Here is a 21,335-nt window from a genome sequence, read left to right on the forward strand (position 1 = left end):
AAACAAGAATTTCCGGAGGATGAGGCCCAGAAATCAAGATTTTAAAAAGATTCCCAGGTGATTCTAATGTGCAGCCAAGGTTGAGAACCACTGTTTTAGGTAAAGGCTCCTCTGAGTGCAGTGATTTTGGAACCAGGGGAAAGAAATGGTCTACACTTGGACTGCATCCAGGGCCCTGACCTTGTTAGCACCTGAGCTAATGAAGCTAGCACAGGCACCTCGCTGTGGGGTTACTGGTGCTGACGCAATAAGTGTAGATGATCATTTACATAGATCTTGCCTTGTTTTTAATAATAAAGTTTCAGCTTTCTAAACTGTCCATTTTATATGTCCTGAGGATTAAAATGTTATTGTTTGCAACTTTACACAAAGATAGATCAATAAATGGAGGAACTAATTTGTTTTCTTTAAGCATTTCTAGTTATTTTTAACTGTCGATTTCCAATGCTATCAAAAGGAATTAGATAATCTTACAGAATACAGTGGGGCTTTGACTTACGAGTGTCCCGACTAACGAGTTTTTCGAGATACGAGCCGTCTCTCGGCCGATTTTTTGCTTTGAGTTGCGAGCTAAAATTCGGGTTACGTACGAGCCAGCTTCAGATACCCCACCGCTAGTTGGCGCAGTGAACGTCACAGTGATTTGACATATGAGTAATTTGAGTTATGAGCTCCATCACGGAACACATTAAACTCGTAAGTCAAGGCCCCACTGTAGTCTCAAAAATATATAAGACTTAGACAATCATATATTTTACAGATTGGTTGCCCTGATATAAGCTTGTCTAACCACTATGCTGTACACCTGAAACTAATACAGAATAATATTGAATGTAAACTGCAGTTGAAAAATAAAAGAAATGTCAGGCTTGTGTTCTTAGCATTTCACGGTACTCTCAATGTGTTGCCAGAGGAAATAGGATTCTTCCACGGTATCACAGGAAATGCATTTCAGGGATACACACATAGGAGGGTTTGAGGTATAGTGGCAAGATTTATTGGAGGGACAACGGAGGACTGCCCTCGGATGCACCATCCCCGATGTCTCAGCCACAACCAGGTGGCTCAGCTCCGTCTCCTGTGGAAGAAGAGCAGCCTCTGGGGCCACAGGCCAACATTGTCCCCACCAAGCCCAGAAGGTGGCCCGGACCCGGAGCTGCCATGCCATTAGCCCAGCATCCCAGGCTCCCGGAGCCCAGCACAGTCTCTGCTCTTGCCCAGCCCATGTGGCTGCAAGAGCCCCGTGCCTGTGTTAAGCCTTGATTGCCTTTCCGTTGGCTTGGGTGAGAGCGGGCTTTCTTTCATACTATCCCGTCCCTTTCCTGCATCTTCCGGGGCTGCGTGCCCTTCCAGCCAGTCTCTCCCAGATTTTCGCAGGCTTTGTCTTGTCCCCTTTAAGGTTGCCAGTTAGGCTCCTGCTGGGTATGCCTCATAGTTTTGCCTCATCATCTGGCTTCTACTGCCCAAGCACTTAGTAGAAGGACTGCCCCCTGCTCTCCATCTTGGCTTCTGCGCCTGAGCCCCCCTCACTGTCCCTCCTCGGTAATCCAGGCTAACGGGCTGGTTGTCCCCCTGGGAGATTGCAAAGCCTGTCTTTCCTGCCTGCTTGGGGATTAATGTCCCTTTGGCAGAGGATGCGGCTGTCCCCTGGGGTGTATGTGAAGCTGTAGCTTCCCGACTTAATCAGGTTCAGCCAGTTTTGCTCCCTTCTATGTTAATTCCTAACCAGCTGCCTCCTGTAACAGGTGGAGAGAACCTAGCATTATAACTTGTTAATATCAGGTAGGCCTTGAACCCAGGAGAAGAGGTACTATTTCTATAGAACAAGAATAAATGCCAGTGAGTGATTAATTTACCCAGAAAGAAATTATTGCGCTGTGCACAGAGCTATGATCATAAATAGGCAGTCTGTGCGCACTCCTCGGAAAGAGGGGCCCTGGAGGTTTCTAAACTCACACAGACGTGGAAGAGCTGAGGTCACTCGGTCCAATCTGTTTTCACCTTCACAACAGGGGCCCTAAAATGGCAACAGCTTTTCAGGAAAAGGTCTGGTCCACCTTGAGGGTTCTGGGCCTTGTGAGGAGAGAGCCCTGATTCCTCATAGTAAAAGCTTCCTAGGCTAAGCCTGTGTGTTACTTGCTTGGGGGTAGGAAAGGCGAAGGTGGAATCTTAGTCTGATGTGTTAAAAATGGTGCGGAGAAAAGAATACAAGTGCCAGGAAGGGCAGGGAATGTTCTTTTCTCTTCTTTTCTTTTCTTTTCTTTTCTTTTCTTTCTTTATTTTTTTAGGAATGTTCTTTTAAATCACTTTTTCAATGACAGTATCTGTGGTGAAAGTTACATTATGTCTGAGAAGCCCGTGGGCTAATGGAGCCAGGACTGTTGTCTGTCTGGTGGTGTTGAAAAAGGTTTTTGAACTGAAGGTTTAGAACTGATTACCTATTTCCTGTATACCAGCTGGGTTATATTGGTAAACTACAGATTTGGTACATTTATTTTTAAAGTATAACTATATCTCACTAATTTAAAGCAATTTTGATTCAGAAATAATGACAGCTTAGAGTAGGTCTGAATTAAAGGATATCTTAAGGAAGTTATAGGGAAAACATTATTTAATTTTACAGTCATTCTCTGACATTTTGTATATTTCAGAGCTCATGTTTTTATTCTTGCACATACATGAGTCAAAGCCAGTTTAAGTTAATGAAAAATATGATAAAAAGTTTTTTTTAATCTTATGTAGAAGCTTTAAGGCAGGATAGCAAGAAGCTAGGAAAATTTCTTGGCAAGTGGAATGGGGAAACTGAGATAGATAGCTGAAGAAACTGGCCAAGTAATTTACAGCCAGATACAGAAGGTCACCAGGGGGGAAAGCCCCAAGTGCTAGCACTGAGCAAAACTGGTGCTGGACCTCACTCTCAGGGTGGCCTTTTCCTCCCCTGGCATATTGCTGGTCATATGGTTTGGACCCCCTGACCTTTCATATCTTTGGTCCTGCAATTTGGACCCCCTGACCTTTATAGCCTAGAGATAACATCGAAGCCTCAGTTGTATTTCAGTTCCAGGCCCAGAAAAGCCAGGCGAGTGACCCCAGGACCAGCTGCAATGACTAATGACCCCTTGCCTTGTGTTGACCAATCAGGCACACCTGGAAAAGCTGATGAACATTCTATTGGGATCCTCAGCTAAGACCGTTCCTAAATCCCCAGCCTTTAAAAACCCTCAAAACAAACGTCCAAGCCCACGCTCTCCATCCCCGGAGCATGCCTGCATTTTTCCCTTCTCCCTCTTCTTCCCCAACAGGCATGCATCTTCTAAATTGTAAGGGACCCCAGGAGACTCACACCAGGGGAACAATGGGCAGCAGCAGTTCGTCCTAGGCCCTGAACCTGTCCCCAAGATTACATTGGATTCCCCTGCGTTCAAGTTCCTCGGGCTTCACCTTATGAGATCTATTATAGTTTTAATTAAATAATTGTTTTGTGACTACCAATCTCCCTTACTGAACTCTAAGCTCATTGGGAAGAAAGACCATATTGGGTCTTTCCACCATATGCATGTTCCCAACATGGCCAAAAACCTGCGGCAGACCTGCTCTGGGCCTGGTCCCTTACCAGTAACAGCTTGAACTAATTATACATATATAAAAATTATATACATACATGTATATGTTTATAAAAATTATATATATATTATAGATCTATTTGTATAATTTTTTCATATATTTAGTTTTTGCGCTGTTGCTCTCTCCTGTTGCTTCTGGGCCTTCCTTGTTTCACTATCTCCAGCTTTGGTAAATGTACTCTCAAAATTACCTGGATTTGTATTGTGAAATCTTTCCTGCGTGAAGAACCCAGCGCAATAATTTCTTTCTGTTCCTAAACATTCTTTGACCCTCCAGTGAGCTGACAGCAGCCCTGCCTTCGCTCTCTTCTTTTCTTGTCTTTTTATTTTTTATACTCACCCAAGGGCATTTTTCCATTGATTTTTTTTAGGGAGTGGAAGAGAGAGGGAAAGACGGAAATATTGATGTGAGAGAAGCACATCGATTGGTTGCCTACTGCACAAGGCCCCACCAGGGCCTGGGCTGGGGAGAAGCCTGCAACCAAGGTACATACCCTTGACTGGAATCGAACCTGGGACCCTTTGGTCTGCAGGCCGATGCTCTATCCATTGAGCCAAATCAGCTAGGGTTGCTCCTTTCTTTTCCATAATGTTTTGAGAGCCAAAACAGCTCTGCCTAGTCTCTCTCCTGTTGCTTCTGGGCCTTCCTTGTTTCACTATCTCCAGCTTTGGTAAATGTACTCTCAAAATTACCTGGATTCGTATTGTGAAATCTTTCCTGCGTGAAGAACCCATATACTACCTGCGGCAGACCTGCTCTGGGCCTGGTCCCTTACCAGTAACAGCTTGAACTAATTATACATATATAAAAATTATATACATACATGTATATGTTTATAAAAATTATATATATATTATAGATCTATTTGTATAATTTTTTCATATATTTAGTTTTAATGCTCAGTTTGTCATAAACAAAACATTTAGAAATCAGTTAAAGGGGATTTCAGCTGGCAATAACGTACAAGCTTTATAATTTCTCTTATAAGAGATCTTGGACTAAGCAATTTTCTTACCAGTAAAATAGAGATAATACCCTATAAGGATATTTCATGACTCAAATGAGCGAGAGAGAGGGACTGTCCTTGCAGAGTCTTAGAACTGTTATTTTCTCATTTATTCGGTATCTATAGACTGCTTATGCTTAATACTGTGTCAGCTTTGGGGAAATAGAGATAAGGACAATATGGTCTTTCTTCCCAATGAGCTTAGAGTTCAGTAAGGGAGATTGGTAGTCACAAAACAATTATTTAATTAAAACTATAATAGATCTCATAAGGTGAAGCCCGAGGAACTTGAACGCAGGGGAATCCAATGTAATCTTGGGGCTCAAGGAAGGTGTCCTGGAGGATCTGACATTTTAGCTGGGTATTTAAGGTTGAATAGATATTCCCCTTCCTTAGTTGTCTATTCTATTATCTTTAGTAACCTAACGTAAACCAGTAATCAGGACTCTTCAAACCATACTATTACCTTCCTTGTCTAAAGCTCTTATTTTTTACAGGCAAATTCATTTTTTTTTGGCCATGTTGGGAACATGCATATGGTGGAAAGAAATGGTCTTTGTTCAGACAACCTATATACTATTTGCTGATGTGCTCCTTCTTCTATGTATTTTAACAGGTTAGCCTGAGGAGGGAATACCTTCCTTTCCTGTGAACCTAACCTCTGTACTGAGTGTTCTCTGGCCATTTTGTTGTTGTTGTTGTTATCCTCAGCTCTCCAAATGCCAGACCAACCCTTACCAGAGTTTCCCATAGCCAGTATTCACCTGTTCCCTTGGTAGGCCTGTCTTCCCAAGTTTCAGTGATATTTCTGATGCTCTGAGAGGATATTAAAGATTTCTACCTGACTGATGTACTTGTCTTCATTCTTTGTTTCCTTGATCTTTCTTTGTGGATAGAGCAGCAAGCTGATGTAACATTTGTATTTTAGTGTCCCCCTTGGTCTTCTTCCTTGGCACTGGTGAGGGACTGGTGCAACATCTACACCTCTTTTCTCAGTCTTTCATTTTTTGTTATTATTTATTTATTTATTTAAAAAAATTCTTTATTGTTTAAAGTATTACATAAGTCTCCTTTTTCTCCCATTGACCTCTCCCCGGCCGCCCCCAACCCCCAGCACATGCCTTCACCCCCCTATTGTCTGTGTCCATTGGTTATGCTCATGTGCATGTATACAAGTCCTTTGGTTGATCTCTTACCCCCTCACCACTCCCCCTTCCCTCATAGGTTTGACAGTCTGTTCGATGTATCTGACTCTGGCTCTATTTTTGTTCATCAGTTTATGTTGTTCATTATATTCCACAAATGAGTGAGATCATGTGATATTTATCTTTCTCTGACTGGCTTATTTCACTTAGCATAATTCTCTCCAATTCCATCCATGCTGTTGCAAATGGTAAGAATTCCTTCTTTTTTTTACAGTACTGTATTATTCCATTATGTAGATGTACCACAGTTTTCTAATCTTTTCTCAGTCTTTTAAAGAACTCATCAGGGCCTGGAATAGTGGCAGGTGAGGGACTGCCATGGCACGTACAGGCCAACCAGCACCTTCTAGATCAGGCAAGCATGGCGTGTCGTGGCCTCACTGGCCCAGATAGATCAGAGTGCTCATCCTGGAAGGGGTCATGTATGTTCATTCATTCTTAAGCATGACAGTGCCATGACCTCAGTGAAGTTGGCCTGTAACGATGGGCAAGTCACTTCATCTTTTTGAGCCTTAGTGTCCATTTTGTACAATTACTTATAAATTGAGATTAAATAAGGGAATGTGTGTAAAAGGTTTACCATTGTGTTTGTACCTTAGGGCCCACAAATGTTTGTGTCTTAAGGATCCATTCCAGACTCACCTGTGGATAAGCTATATATATTGCATTTGCATTTATGAAACTAGTATCATACTGTTTGTTCTTCACTGCCTTATATGACCATGCAAGGCAGAGAACAGTGTGAGGAGAATGCTACCACATATTTAAACATTTTTGGCTTTTAAATTTGAACTTAAAGCTTTTATGTAGCTTCTGATTAATTTGTGGTTGTTGGATCAGGGTGTCCATTTTCCCCCTTTATTTCTCCTTCTCCCTGCCACCACCAATTTAGAAATATTAGTATGTTTTGGCTCAGCTTGCGTTTGTCGAGCTGCTGGAAGAAACAGCATGGGACCAGGAAAAACTTTTCTGTTTCAGCTCTTATTAATGTTAATGTGTCCAAACTAAATGTATTCTTGACATCAAATGCTATGAACTAACCTTTTAAAGCCCTAAAAGCTACAGCCTTAGGTTTTGTACCATAAGAAAGTGGAATTAAAAAAGAAAACAATTTTGATCATATCAAAATAACAATATTTAGTTACCAGTAAAAATGGGGGGAATATTCCGTCTCATTAGTAATAAAAGGGATATAAAACAAAATAACAAAATTTTACCAGACTGTTTTACCTGTAACATTGGCAGTTTTTAAAATATAAGAGATAGAAAGGAGGGGGAGAGATGTTGAATTGGGCACTTTTTGTATTGATAGAAATATAAATATGTATATTTTGCCTCCCTCTAAAGCAGCGGTTCTCAACCTGTGGGTCACGAACAATGAAAATACATCCTGCATATCATATATTTACATTATGATTCATAACAGTAGCAAAATTACAGTTATGAAGTAGCAACGAAAATAATTTTATGGTTGAGGTCACCACAACATGAGGAACTGTATTAAAGGGTCGCAGCATTAGGAAGGTTGAGAACCACTGCTAAAGGAATTTAACAGTATTTATCAAATGCTGTAGCAATGTTAATGCCTTTGACACAGTAATTACACTTCTGGGAACTTAGCGTAAGAAATAATCAGAAATGGATATTATATCATTATAACATCAGGAACTTAGAAACAACCTAAATGTCCAAAAACGGAGGATTTATTAAATGAAGTATGAAATTTTATTGTTAAGAATGGCAAACTATTTGGAAAAATAATAACAGGGGGAAAAGTTTGTAAAATAAGGTAAAGGGAAAATAACAAATCAGCACAAACCTAGTATTTTGAAGTATAATTTATTTATACACACGTTTGTGTGTGTGTGTGTGTGTGTGTGTGTGTGTGTGTATGAATGACAACTAAAGCAATACATCAGAATAAAATATCTCCAAGTGATGGGAATGTTGGTGGTTTTTATTTTCTTCTTTGGACTTTTCTTTAATTTCCAAATTGTTATGTTTATAACTAGAAGAAAATCTATTAATTTAAAAATGCATACTTTAAAATCTTTGTGCTGATATGGTCATATGAAAACATAAGGGGAAAAGCCTAATGGGAATTACAACAGAATACGTCAGTGACTTTTTTTTTTTTAACCCTCACCGGAAGATACTTTGATTATTAGAGAGAGTGGAAGAGTGAGGGAAAAACAGAGAAATATCGATGTGAGAGAAACACGTTGATTGGTTGCCTCCTACACACACCCTGACCAAGACCCAGGCCCCGGAGGAGCCTGCAACTGAGGTATGTGCCCTTGACCAGAATCGAACCCGGGATCCTTCAGTCCACAGGCCAACGCTCTATCCACTGAGCCAAACCAGCTAGGGCCATCAGTGACTTTGATGGTGATAGGACTTGGTATTTGTTGTTGTTGTTAATATTTTCTTTAATATGCTTCTGTTATAGAGCACATTACCTTCAATTAGGAAAGCAAATATAAAATAAATGTAGAAAAATACTTTAGAAATTCATGTCACATTTGAATAGAGGTCATAATTTTTAGATACTCTCTTAGGACTGTGGCCCATCTTGAGGTTGATGAAAACTGTTAACAATAGTGGTAAATTATAGTTTTTTGTTTTTTACTCCTACAGATATTCCTGAAATTCCAGAAAGCATCTCATTCTGTAAAGCACTACAGATAGCTGACTTCAGTGGAAACCCACTGACTAGGTAAGCTCTCTGTGTGTAGTTCTAAGGATATCTTTTTGGAGAACCAAGCAAAGAACATAACCAGGTTACCCATCTTAGCGTCTTAGCGGTGCCTGGATGGAGGCTGTCTTTATCAAGGATGCTCAACCTTCACAGACATTCATTTGCAAATAGCACTGTACAATGGAAGGTACATCGTGTTATTGATGGAACACAAAAGATGCTAGAGGATTTGGTGATGCACGCTGGAGTGTACAAAATAGGAGTGAGGAGTGCATTTCTGAAGCAGTGTGACAAATTGGAGTAGCTTATAAATCCTCTATTGATCCATCTTATCTTGTGGAATAAGATGGAGTTCTAAACTCCCATAGAGCTTACTCCATAGATATCCAGGGAGAAGTCCTATTAGAGATATTTTTTCCACTCCAGGAACGAAACATATTTAGTATCTCATTTGTTTGTTTGTTTGAAAACAACTCTACTGACACCATTATTTTCATACTTTAGAAATAGCTGTGAGGATTTCTTTGGGTTTATTCTTCCACATAAAGCCACCTTTGCCCGTCTTGGGTAGCCGAGTGGTGCTATTGTGAGCCCTTTACTGTGGCTCTTGGCTCAGTCGTGAGCCTACTGACCACTGGCTTCCTAGCACCTGTGCGCCCACACAGCAATGCATACACAGCCCTTGAGAGTCTGTTACCAAGGTTTCTTGGACCAGGTGGGTCCATTTCTAAGGTTTTTCAAGACTATGTAAGCAGCCTCAGGAGAAAGATACTTTCCCCTTTCATTTCCTCCCCGCCCCCCTTAAAAAACCCCCCAAAAAACGGGTATAGGAAGATCAAGATTAAATTAAAATTTGGGATTTGTCTCACCCATTTCAAAATTGCTTGGGACTTCTTGGGTGTGGAGTGATGGAGAATGCCCTCTTTAATTTTGTTTTTTCCGTATCTGCAAATTTTCAAGAAGTAAATATGTTTTTAAAAATATTTCTGGCTTCCCCTGTTTGAATTTCAGTGAGGAAGTCACTACTAGCATTTATTTATTTTTATGAAAAAGAGTGATCTAGTAAGCTGTAATCTAATCGCTCTCTAACTTATCACTGTGCCCGAGTCTTACCTCTTTCTTAACCATCTTCCATGCAGTTGTTCCTCTTCTTCAAACCTTTAGCTCCTGCTCCTGTAAGACAGAGTGCGAGCTCCTTGATGTGCTCTGCCTACTCCCCCACCCCTCTCTGACCTTGGTCTGTCTTTCCACCTTCGTTGCCCTCAGTTGCCTGTGTCAGACATCATGCTCTGCTGCCATAAAGTGCTCGCAGGCCATTCATTTCACATCTCTCTCTTTTGGATGATGCCAACCCTTTCACCCTCCTTTAGGTACAGCTGGAGCATCTTGTCTTGATTAATCCCAACAGTCCCCTCCCCCTCTGGTCTTCCATAGTCCTCTGTGCATACTTATTTCATAACACTTGACATTTACATTTAAGTTCTTTCTTTGACCAAGACTCCAGGACTAGACTGAGAATGCTGACTTGTGTTCCTCTATTATTTATCGATATATTTCCAACCCTACTATAATTTCTGGAATGGAGCAAGCATTCAGTAAATGTTTGTTGAACTCACTAAGCTATTTATCCCTCAGGCAGTTAGTCGAGTTAGGCAGCTGGGAAATATTCATTATGCTGCCCTTGATTTTTTTTAACCAGTTGATTGCTTAATCCCCTTTTCTACTTCTCTAGCCTTCCTTTTCTAATGTCTGCTGACATAGGACTTTACCATTATCTTAAAACTCGCTCCTGGCACACACCCACACTGTATGAGGATTTACTGGGCTTTTCCCTGGCCTCATATTTGGCAAGTTTCTTAAAGTCAAGTCCTTTTAATTTGGCAGGTGCACTGTTTTAAGAATTAAGATGTTTGTGAGTTGAAAGGACCATAAAAATTATTTAGCTTGGCCTACTTATGGCAAAATAAAGTTAGGCTCAAATAATTTAAATCTGCGGTTGCCAACCTTTCGGACCTCACGGACCACCAGTGGTCCGTGGACCATCAGTTGGTGACCGCTGATTTAAATGACCTTAGGAGATCATGAAGCCCCTGAGTGGCATCTCAGACTAGAATTCCTTTCTCCTAACCTTCAGTCTGTGCTTCCTCAGTACTTCATCTAGTTTGGCTCTTAATGTTAACAGCTAGGAAAAAGCAAATCATCCATTTAAAAAACTCATTCTTCTTATATTTAAGGTCATTTTATCTAGTTTTAAAATTATCAAATGATATATTTTCTGGTAAAAACTCAGGCAAAAAATATAATTTGTATCATCATAATTGAAATCAATAAAACTTTTAATGTAAATTTACTTCTGTTACACTATGGAAGAGACTTCAGCTTTGTAAAAATCATTACCAAGAATGTATGTCAATGATTATGAAAATTCCAGTTAATACTCTTACCTTGCAGGGCCTGGGTTTGGTGTTGAAGTTTGGAATTATCTGTATTAAATGTCAAGTAGTAACTTAGTATTTGCTTTTCAAAAAAGGAACCTGGAAGGAAAAAAATGGAAGATTCTAATCTAGAGACTATCACTAAAGCAAGCTCCCTCCCTCCCCAATAAGTTATGTGTTCTGTTGTCTGCCTTTGATTTATGTAGAAGAACCTTCAGCATTTTACATGCAATGAGATTTCTCTGCCTTCAATTAGTTTTTTTCACTCTCCCTAAATACGGTAACCATAGAAATATTGAAAGTAAACTTTCTTTCTAAGTTTATAGTTTATTTTGAAACCTTGCTTTTCGGTGGAGTTTAAGGGAAGTATGAAAAATGTCCTTTTGTGTAGAACATAGTGAAACATTATTATCTTAAGTGATTGGCATCTTAAGTCAAATTAAAAGAAAAATATTAAGAAAGTAGCAATTGGCTGTCAGCTAGTCAATTCTAAGCAATTCATAGCTCTGCTATGGGTATTATAAGCTGTCATGTGTTTCATTATGATTGTGTGGGCTAGAATTTCTCTTTATTTCTGCTAATCGATAAAGTCTTTTCACTCTTGGCTGCAGTGACTATCATTTTCTTTCACACAGCACTCATTAGTCACACATTTCCCCTCCTTTATTCTTAAAGCCTGCATTTTTTCCTCTTTAATTATTTCTGGATCACCCTACCAACAAGTGTTTATCATGTCCTGTACTTGTTTTTTTCCTTATACGTGTCTTATATATAGGAAGACAAGGCAAACTTGCTATGCATAATGTAATTGTTAGGAAGTTCTTTGTTGTTGTTGTTTTAATTTAAGTGTTTAATGAGCATAGCATTTTTAGTTTTTTAAAATTTATCTTTCTTTTTGAAAGTATTACAGATGTCCCCATTTTACTCCTCCCCACTTATCCACACCCCCTTCCCCCTTTCCTCTGAAATTCATCTGTCCGTTGCATGTTTCACGGTCTCTGGGTCTGTTTTGTTTGTCAGTTTATTTTGTTCATTAGATTCCACATATAAGTGTGATCATGTGATACATGTCTTTCTCCGACTGGCTTATTTCGTTTGGCATAATATTCTCCAGGTCCCTCCATGCTGTCTCAAAGGGTAAGAGATCCTTCTGTTTTACAGAGGTTATTTCAATTAGCATATAGAAGAGATCATTATAATTACCTTAGTTTACACTATATATACACTTTTATTTCTAATTAACAACCTTTTTGTTTTGTTTTAGATTACCAGAAAGCTTCCCTGAATTACAGAACTTGACATGTCTTTCTGTCAATGACATCTCCTTACAGTCCCTACCTGAAAACATTGGCAAGTAAGTTTTTATGGGATGTTTCTGTATATCAGGGCAAAAGGACGCCTATATCATCCATTCTGCCCTCCTTCCCTTTTAAATTCTTGTTTTTCTGCTCAGAAAGCCATTTACGTAGTCTTCACTTTCACCCACAAGGAAGATCATAGCCAGCCTCCTGTGTTTTTGCAACCAATTACCCTTGTAAGTTAATGGTTGAAAAGGATCCTGCTACTTGTTACTAGTGAAAACCCCAGGTTGTTTGGAAGTTCTCTTTACATTGATGGGTTCCGAAGTATTTAAGCAAAGTGCCATGTGCCATGTAGGTGGTGAGTAAATACTATTAGCAGCTACCATTCTCGGTAATTTTACACCATGTTGGGGAAGGGAGCCAACGGAGGGCTCCATTGAGAACTTAGAGAGCGTTCCCTGAACAACAGCTGTGCCTGCCCGTGTGTGTGCTGTCACCCTGAGGATGGGGGCTGAGAGTGGTGCGTCTGGAGAGCAGGCGCAGAACTGGGAGGGGTGGGATGCGATGGGGACATTTCCATGGTGCTGGCTTAGAGGTCGGGGAGGACAGCCATGACAAGAAATAAATCCTTTGAGGAAAATATAAGCTGATGAATAAATGTTCTGTTCTGCATTTCCAGAGATTACTTAATTGAATTATCTTAGCAGATCTTTTCCATGCCTCTAGGACAACAGTGGGTTAAATCAGGCTGGTGGCTTATGCTTAACCACTTAAAATAAAAGCTCTGTATGGCCAGCCTTACCTGGTGGACCCATGTCCTCCACTGTCATAAAGGATTTATGTGTTTACCTGTCCTGCCTAAATTCTAAGACAAAACAGGAACTTGCTTTTTGAGAATTACAGTGTATCTGACAAATGTCTCTTCTGCAACATTTCTCTTAGTTTCCCTCCTGTGTAGGCAGAAGACCATTGGCTAATCCAGTTTCAGCAGCAAGTCCATGTTTTCCCCAGATTCACACTGATGTCTTAACATTGTGCCAGCAGACTTCTTGCTGATTAAGAATTGCACCCTTTAGTCTGGCCAGTGGCTCACTGGTTGAGTGTTGACCTGTGAACCAGGAGGTCATGGTTCAATTCCCAGTCAGGACACATGCCTGGGTTGCAGGATAGATCCCCAATAGGGGGCATGCAGGAGGCAGTTAATCAATGAAGCCCCAAGTCCACCCCTGAGTTCATGGTATGAGTTGCAGAGGAAACGAGTGTTTTTATTGTGGGTTTCATGCACTTGCACTTGCACTTTTGCTATGTTAGGTTTCATATGTTTCTAATTAATATACAGAGTGGGGTAAAAGGTTTATAGTTTATACAATAATCCTATCTAATAAAAGAGAAACATGGTAATTAGCCGTACATCTGCTACCCTTCCCGTTGGCTAATCAGGGCGATATGCAAATTAACTGCCAGCCAAGATGGCGGCCGGCAGCCATGCACTGAAGCGAACAGGGAGGCTTGCTTGCTCCAGTGATGGCAGACTCCAACATTCCCCGCCTGACTTGCCGGCCTCTCAGCTGCAACTCTAAGCAACTATGTTGCAAATATAGAAGCTAAACAAAACCCCAGAAACCTGCTTTAGTCAGCTGGGCTCCAGCCAGCCGGACCGCAACATTGTATCAAATACAGAAGGTAAACAAAGGCCAGAAACCTGCTTTCAGCAGCGAGGCCTGAGAGCTAAAGCTGGCCCAGAATAAAAGAAAAGAGAAAGAAAAAAAGGAGCGGTTGGGAGCTTCAGTCACCCGCCAGCCTGAAAATGGCCCTCAGTCCCTCAGCCAGACTGGCCAGGCACCCCAATGGGGACCCCCACCCTGATCCAGGACACCCTTCAGGGCAAACCAGCCGGCCCCCACCCGTGCACCAGGCCTCTATCCTATATAGTAAAAGGGTAATATGCCTCCCAGCACCGGGATCAGCGTGACAGGGGGCAGCGCCTAAACCCCCGGATCGCCCTGCGGCTCTGTGTGTGACAGGGGGCGGGGACACAACCTCCCATCCGCCCTGCTCTGTTCCTGACAGGGGAAGGCGCCCCAACCCCCTGATCAGCCCTGCTCTGTGCCTGATAGGGGGGAGCTCCCAAACCCCCTGATCGCCCTGCGGCTCTGTGTGTGACAGGGTGCAGCGCCCCAACCCCCTGATCCACCCTGCTCTGTGTGTGACAGGGGGCAGTGCCCCAACTCCCCTATCGGCCCTACTCTGTGAGTGACAGGGGGGAGCTCCTCAACCCCCTGATCGGCCCTACTCTGTGAGTGATAGGGGGAGCTCCTCAACCCCCTGATCGGCCCTGCTCTGTGTGTGACGGGGGGGAGCTCCCCAATCCCCTGATCGACCCTGCTCTGTGTGTGACAGGGTACGGAGCCCCAACCCCCCGATGGGTCCTGCTCTGTGAGTGACAGGGGGGAGCTCCTCAACCCCCTGATCGGCCCTACTCTGTGAGTGACAGGGGGAGCTCCTCAACCCCCTTATCAGCCCTGCTCTGTGCGTGACAGGGGGGAGCTCCTCAACCCCCTGATCGGCCCTGCTCTGTGTGTGACAGGGTACGGAGCCCCAACCCCCCTGATGGGCCCTGCTCTGTGCATGACAGGGGGCAATGCCCCAACCCCCTGATCGGCCCTGCTCTGTGCGTGACAGAGGGTGGCACTGCAACTTCCCTATCGACCCTGCCTTGAGTGTGACAGGGGGTGGTGCCCCAACCCCCCAATTGGCTGTACCCTGAGCGTGACTAGGGGTGGCATCGAAACCTCCCGATCTGCCCTGCTCTGTGCTTGACAGGGGGCAGCGCCCCAACTCCCCAATCGGCCCTGCTCTGAGCCCGACCAGGGGCTGCACCTAGGGATTGGGCCTGCCCTCTGCCACCCGGGAGCAGGCCTAAGCCAGCAGGTCATTATCTCCTGAGGGGTCCCAGACTGCGAGAGGGCACTGGATGGGCTGAGGGACCCCCCTCCCCCCCCGAGTGCACAAATTTTTGTGAACCGGGCCTCTAGTTAATAAATAATAATGCAAGAATAAACTCCCATACTCACAACTGTAAACCTACTTTTGCCCACCTTGTATTACTCATTTAAATACTCAGGCTGATGCCGCCTTCCTCCTGCTCCTCAGGGTCTCTGGAATAGGATTTCCTTGTACTTTTCCTCCCATCCTTTCTCGGCCTTTCCCTGACCTTCTATCCCAATTCATGTCTTTTTTAAAAGGTTTAATGTTTTTAGAGAAAATATTTTCTTATTAAATCAGAGTGCCCCCTCACTGCCCACTGTATTATTTTAGTGAAAAATGTTATTAGTAATCATTTTAGAGTAACTTACAATATTTTACCCCCTTTTTTAATCTCATCTTTTCTAATAACATCCATAGCTGTTTTTGTCAATGTCCAAACTTCTCTGGTATCTGCATTTTCCACCAGTAATAAGGGTAGTGGGTTTTTTGTTTTGTTTTGATTTTAGATTTCATCAGCCTGTGTTACTGTTATAGCCTTGTGTATACTTATTGTTTCCAAAATAAAATTCCACTTTGAGCTTGAACCTTATGCTGAATAATCACCCAGAAAGTATGAATATGGGGTGGGGCTGTCAGATAAATGAATCAAATGACTCTTAGTAGGTTAATCTGTAGAAGTAAATGGGAAATAGAGAGTTTTCTATTCCTAGTGGTTAATAATTTGTTGCCATAGCAAAAGATTTCTGATTTCTACCTGTTGGATTTAAGATTTGTGCATGTTAAAGTAACAGCCTGCTTGCGCGTAGTAGAAAGAAACAATCAAAGAATGGACTCCTCCCTGGAGAAGATGGGGCACCTCTGTTTTCCTAGATTGTGTTGAAAAGATATTTGCAAGTTGAAATGGTGAATTGTTGGGAAATCTCATAGGTGCACAGGTATGCTACACTCTAAGCAAATCATTATTTGAAAGTTAACTTTCCTCAAGGCAAAGATTCTTCGGTTTCCCCAAGGATTCCCAAATGAGCATTTAACCAAGCTAAACAACATCTCGCAGATAGTATGGTTTTGTGAACAAGACACCAGTATTTGATATTCCAAAAAATTTAAAAAGACCACAATCAGAGGGAGAGGGGTTGGGGAGCTGGATAAAAGAAGGTGAAGGGATTAAGCAAAAAATCATATACATAACACACAGACAACAGCATGGTGACACCCAAGGGAAAGGGGGCTGGGGGTAAGGGTAGGTACAGGTGGGCACAGGGGAGATGGAGAGAGCTTTGCTTGGGCCGGTGGGCACACGATACAGTGTGCAGATGTGTTACTTGAGTTGTACACTTGAAACCTCACGCTGGTTGCTCTGCCTTCTCTCCACTGCAAAGCATTATGTTCACACCCTGTACTACATGGTTACACGCCTGGGGACCATCAGTATGCTGGGTAGCTCATTAGATTAGAGTGTTATCCAGATATGCCCAGGTTACAGATTTGATCACCAGTCAGGGCACATACAGGAGGCAACCAATGAATGCATAAATAAGTAGAACAACAAATAGATATAGAACAACAAATCTCTCTCTCTCTCTCTCTCTCTCTCTCTCTCTCTCTCTCTCTCTCTCCCTCTCCCTCTCTCTCTCTCTCTCTCTCTCTCTCTCTCTTCCCCTTCCTCCCTCCCTCTCTCTTTCTCTCTCAAAATGATAAATAAATAAATAATAAGTAAACAAAGTAATGAGGTACTGATACATTGCTACAACATTGATGGACTTTGTAAACATGTTAAGTAAAAGAAGCCAGCCAGGAAAAGCTTATATTGTATGATTTCATTTATATGAAATGTCCAGTGTAGGCAAATCCATAGAGACAGAAATCTAGATTAGTGGTTGGCAGCGGTTGTGGAGGTTGAAGGGGTTATATAAGGAATGACTTCTGATGGGCATGAAGTTTCTTTTGGGATAATGAAAAATTTCTGGAATTAGGTAGTGGTGATGTTGGCACAATCTTGTGACTCTACTAAAAACCACTGAATTGTGCACATTGAAAAGGTGAGTTTTATATTATGTGAAGTATAGCTCAATGAGTAAAAGAAAAGGATGGACTTTAGGCAAACTTGCAACCTGTTGCTGCTTAAGGATGATAGTATACCTGGGAAAGTGACCTGGTCTATTCTTACTGAAAATACTCTGTAGTGTCAACTCATAAGGAATGTGCTGAGGTCATTTTGTCTCAGTTACTTGTACCTGGTACCCATACTAGAGCCTCCAAAACATTCACGTGATGTGGAGTGGCAGTGAAGGTGGGAGGGTATAAAACCCCACTGGGAACTCGTGGGGAATCCTGAGGGTCGGGGAAGCCCCTGCTGCAGTCTGAGAGCCTGCGCCCTCTCTTTACTTTGTGCATCTGTCTCCATGAGCTTCCACATCCTTGGCCATAAAGAAACGAATACCCTCAAAAAAAAAGTAAGTTTGCCTAAATATGTCTAAACATCTCTACTCTGTTTATCTGAACATTTTTAATTTAAAAAAAAATAGCCCTTTTGAAGGAGAAGAAATGCATGTAATAGACTGACAGTACCCCAAACATAATTGTCAGTTGTTAAATGGTTATTATCAATAAACTTTTAAGTATGACAGTTTGTTGTAGAAATAGAGCCAGTCGATACCCCTGGGTTCACTGGCAGATTGAAGTAGAGCTTGTGGGTCTGATGTTGTCACCACTACCCTTGGGGATGGTGACGTTAATTTTAGTGGCCTTGAACTCAGTGAGCCATAAGGAAGTATGTAACCAGAGATTTCTTAAATACTAATTTTGTATTTAAAAAGCAGAAGTACAGTCAGGCCCATGCGGTTTAATTGAGTGTCGACCTTTGCACCAGGAGGTCCATAGGTTGCTGGTTCGATTCCCAGTCAGGGCATATGCCCAGGCTCTATCCCCAGCAAGGGGCGCGAGGAGACAGCTGATCTATGTAGATGTTTCTCTCTCATTAGTGTTTCTATCTCTTTCCCTCTCTCCCTAAAAATCAATAAAAATATTAACTTTTTAAAAAGCAGAAGTATAATGAATATAAACCACTCCCCCTATCTCCATCACTATTGTTTTCCCTAAGTATCATTGCCATAATTATAGAGTTTATATTTTAATGGCTTTATAGTATACTGTCATTTGTTTGCTTGGCCTACCTTAATTTATTTTATTCTTTACTTTCTTAATGATTTTGGCCACCAAAAAGGGTGGGGGGAATCCAAGTGGATTAAAAAGGGTTTTTATTAAAATATAGTGGAGAACAGATGTAAATTCTTTAAAGTAACTACTCCCCCAGGCCCTGAAATAGAATCCTAAAAATACAGTTGGCCTACATTCGGACTTAGAAAAGAGTATTACTTTTGCCCCTGCTATCATGAGCTGTGTAAAACAGTAGGCATTAGTGTGCTGAGAAGAAAGGCTCACACTCGTTTCCTGCAAGAGCTTGTTAGGTTTTGTTTTGACCCCATTTGTTGGCAGAAAAGGTGGGAGTTACAGTAAGAATAGAAAATCATGTCTTTTTGTGAGAGGAGGATGAGGTCATTCCAGCAATGTTGCATAGAAATTTAATTTGCCAGAAATTAAAATTGAAGGGTAAAATAGCTGTAATAGGGGAATGTTTGAAAACATAAGGTATGGCTAGACAGTGAAAAATATATACTGGAATGTATATATTCCAGGTGAGAAGTGAGACAAAAATCTATTCAATGAGGAAAGCAGTGTCAGATGTGTATAGGATGCTACCTTCCATGTGAAAAGGAGGAGGATAAGACTATATATTTATACCTGCTTGTCTTTGCCTAAAGGAAAACTCTTGGATGGATGCAGAAACAACTAACAGAAAAGGTGATTTCCCATGAGAAGGGTCTCAGTGGTAGGAAACCAGATAGATGGGGGCAAAGATAACTAACAGAAAAGGTGATTTCCCATGAGAAGGGTCTCAGTGGTAGGAAACCAGATAGATGGGGGCAAAGATGGGAGGAAAACACACTGTATACTTTGCTTTACACATATATTAATGTATTGCCTATTCACAAACTTGACTTAACTCAAGAAAGAGACTGCAGAAGATAGTGGTTAAAAGTGCAGATTCCTTAGTGAGTGCTGGCTTTGCCACTTAGTTGTATGAGACCTTGTTCAAGTTCCCTCTCTGTGTATAGTTTTCTCCATAAAGTTAATTCTTGTAAAGCACTTGTAACAAAATGTGTCATATTGTAAGCTGCTGATATCACTATTACTAGGGATACTAAAGATCAGTAATTTCATATTACATCTCAAGTGTCTAATATTTGTCACATTTGTAAAAGTGTTAGAAATACCTGACACTTTCCTTTTGTCCCTATGATGTCATGTTGTGGCTGAAGAGGCTGATAAATGCATGTGGAGTTCTGGTTCCTTGTTTTTCTTGGCCTAGTGATTAAGAGCCTGGCCTGTGAAGCACACAGAATTGGGCTCCAATCCAACATTTCTCAGCACTGAATTCCTTTTTTTAGGCGACGTAAGAGATGCAAAGACATTTACATTGAAATGAATTGGTTGCTTTGATGGGGAGGGCACTGTCCCAAAGTCTCAGTTGAAGATGCTATATTCTGAAAGACTAGAAAGGGCCCGCAGGTGTGGCTTAGTGGTTGAGCATTGACCTATGAACCAGGAGGTCACAGTTCAATTCCCACAGATGCTTGGGTTGCAGGCTCGATCCCTAGTAGGGGGAGTACAGGAGGCAGCTGATCTATGATTCTCTCTCACCATTGATGTTTCAATCTCTCTCTCCCTTCTTCTATGAAATAAATAAAACTATATTTTTTAAAAAAGACTAGGAAGGGAGATCATTCATTCATTCATTCATTTTCAAGTCATGTTTCTGGTCTAAATATGCATTCAGGCAGATCCTGTTTCACATCAGCTGTTGCCAGAACAGTCTGGAGAACCACATTTTGGAGTGGGGCTGGTAGCCTAAGCAAGAACTGATGAGCATCAAACCCGTGATTTCATTCTAGAATTAGTTAATGATTCTTTGAACTCAGAATGACTAGTCCAGATTATACCTGATGTTGGGCTCATATGGGAGGTGGGAGTCTAGTCAAAACTGGGTGTTTTTTTGTTTGTTTTTTTTTTGTTTGTTTTTTTAGCTATTTCTTGTCCCTCCTATTGGTCATCAGTTATGGGCAATGCATGATTTGATTAAAAGCTGGCTGGTGCCACAGCTCACTATCTGTAGGGCTGTTGTTGGAAGAGTTTTCTCTAGTGGGGATGACTCCTGTGGTTAATAACATCTTCGAGCAATCTTTCAGAAGACCCCCAACTCGGAGTACACGGACTTGTAAGGTACTGGGCTGTGCTTAGGAAAGGGGCTGTCTCAAGGAAATAAGGCACAAGGATGGTTCTATAAAGTTGAAGGGTAAATACATTATGCTCAGCTTGCCATCCTATATAATAAAGAGCTAATATGCAAATGGTTGTCATACCCTCATGCTGTCACACTGTAACGGCTCAGACACTCAACACTGGGGAGAGAGGAATGGGGACCAGCCAGGCACAAATGAGCTTGCAAGAGAGAAATGGGGACCAGCCAGGCTGCGGCCCGGGAGAGGGACAAGCAGCCCGCCCCGTGGTCCCAGGTGCCAGCAACTGCACCTGCGCCTGTGGCCTGGGAGAGGGACAAGCCACCCGCCCCGCAGTCCTGAGCACTAGCAGCTGCGGCCCGGGCAAAGCCACCGGCCCAGGGTCTCCTGTGGCTGCAGCTGGTCCGGGCGGAGCCGGCCTGGGTCCTGGGTGCCTGTGACTGGTCAGTGGAGGGAATCCTGGGTCCTTGGTGCAGGGCGAGGCAGAGGCAATTAGGGGCGATCAGGCCAGCAGGGGAGCAGTGAGGGGCAATCAGGCAGGCAGGCAGAGGTGGTTAGGGGCGATCAGGCAGGCAGGCAGGCAGGAAGGCAAGTGGTTAGGAGCCACCGGTTCCGGATTGCGAGAGGCAGTCGGACAGCCCCCAAGGGGTTCTGGATTGGAGAGGGTGCAGGCCGGGCTGAGGGACCCTCCCACCCCCCATCCCCCACCCCTGTGCACAAA

At 42.4% G+C, this 21,335-nt stretch overlaps 1 protein-coding gene across 5 annotated transcripts in view; it reads left to right on the forward strand.

Annotated features, from left to right (window-relative positions):
* The window catches only part of LRRC1 (leucine rich repeat containing 1), a 90,354-nt gene that overhangs the window by 35,338 nt on the left and 33,681 nt on the right, over positions 1-21,335 (forward strand). For all 5 annotated transcript variants that reach the window (XM_023755559.1, XM_023755561.1, XM_023755560.1 and 2 more), the window contains exons 3-4: positions 8,473-8,551; positions 12,233-12,322. In XM_023755559.1, coding sequence (XP_023611327.1) covers positions 8,473-8,551; positions 12,233-12,322 — 169 coding nt within the window. The remainder of the gene's footprint in view (positions 1-8,472; positions 8,552-12,232; positions 12,323-21,335) is intronic.

Source organism: Myotis lucifugus, unplaced genomic scaffold (genome assembly GCF_000147115.1).
Source record: "Myotis lucifugus unplaced genomic scaffold, Myoluc2.0 scaffold_80, whole genome shotgun sequence".
Lineage (NCBI taxonomy): Eukaryota > Metazoa > Chordata > Mammalia > Chiroptera > Vespertilionidae > Myotis > Myotis lucifugus.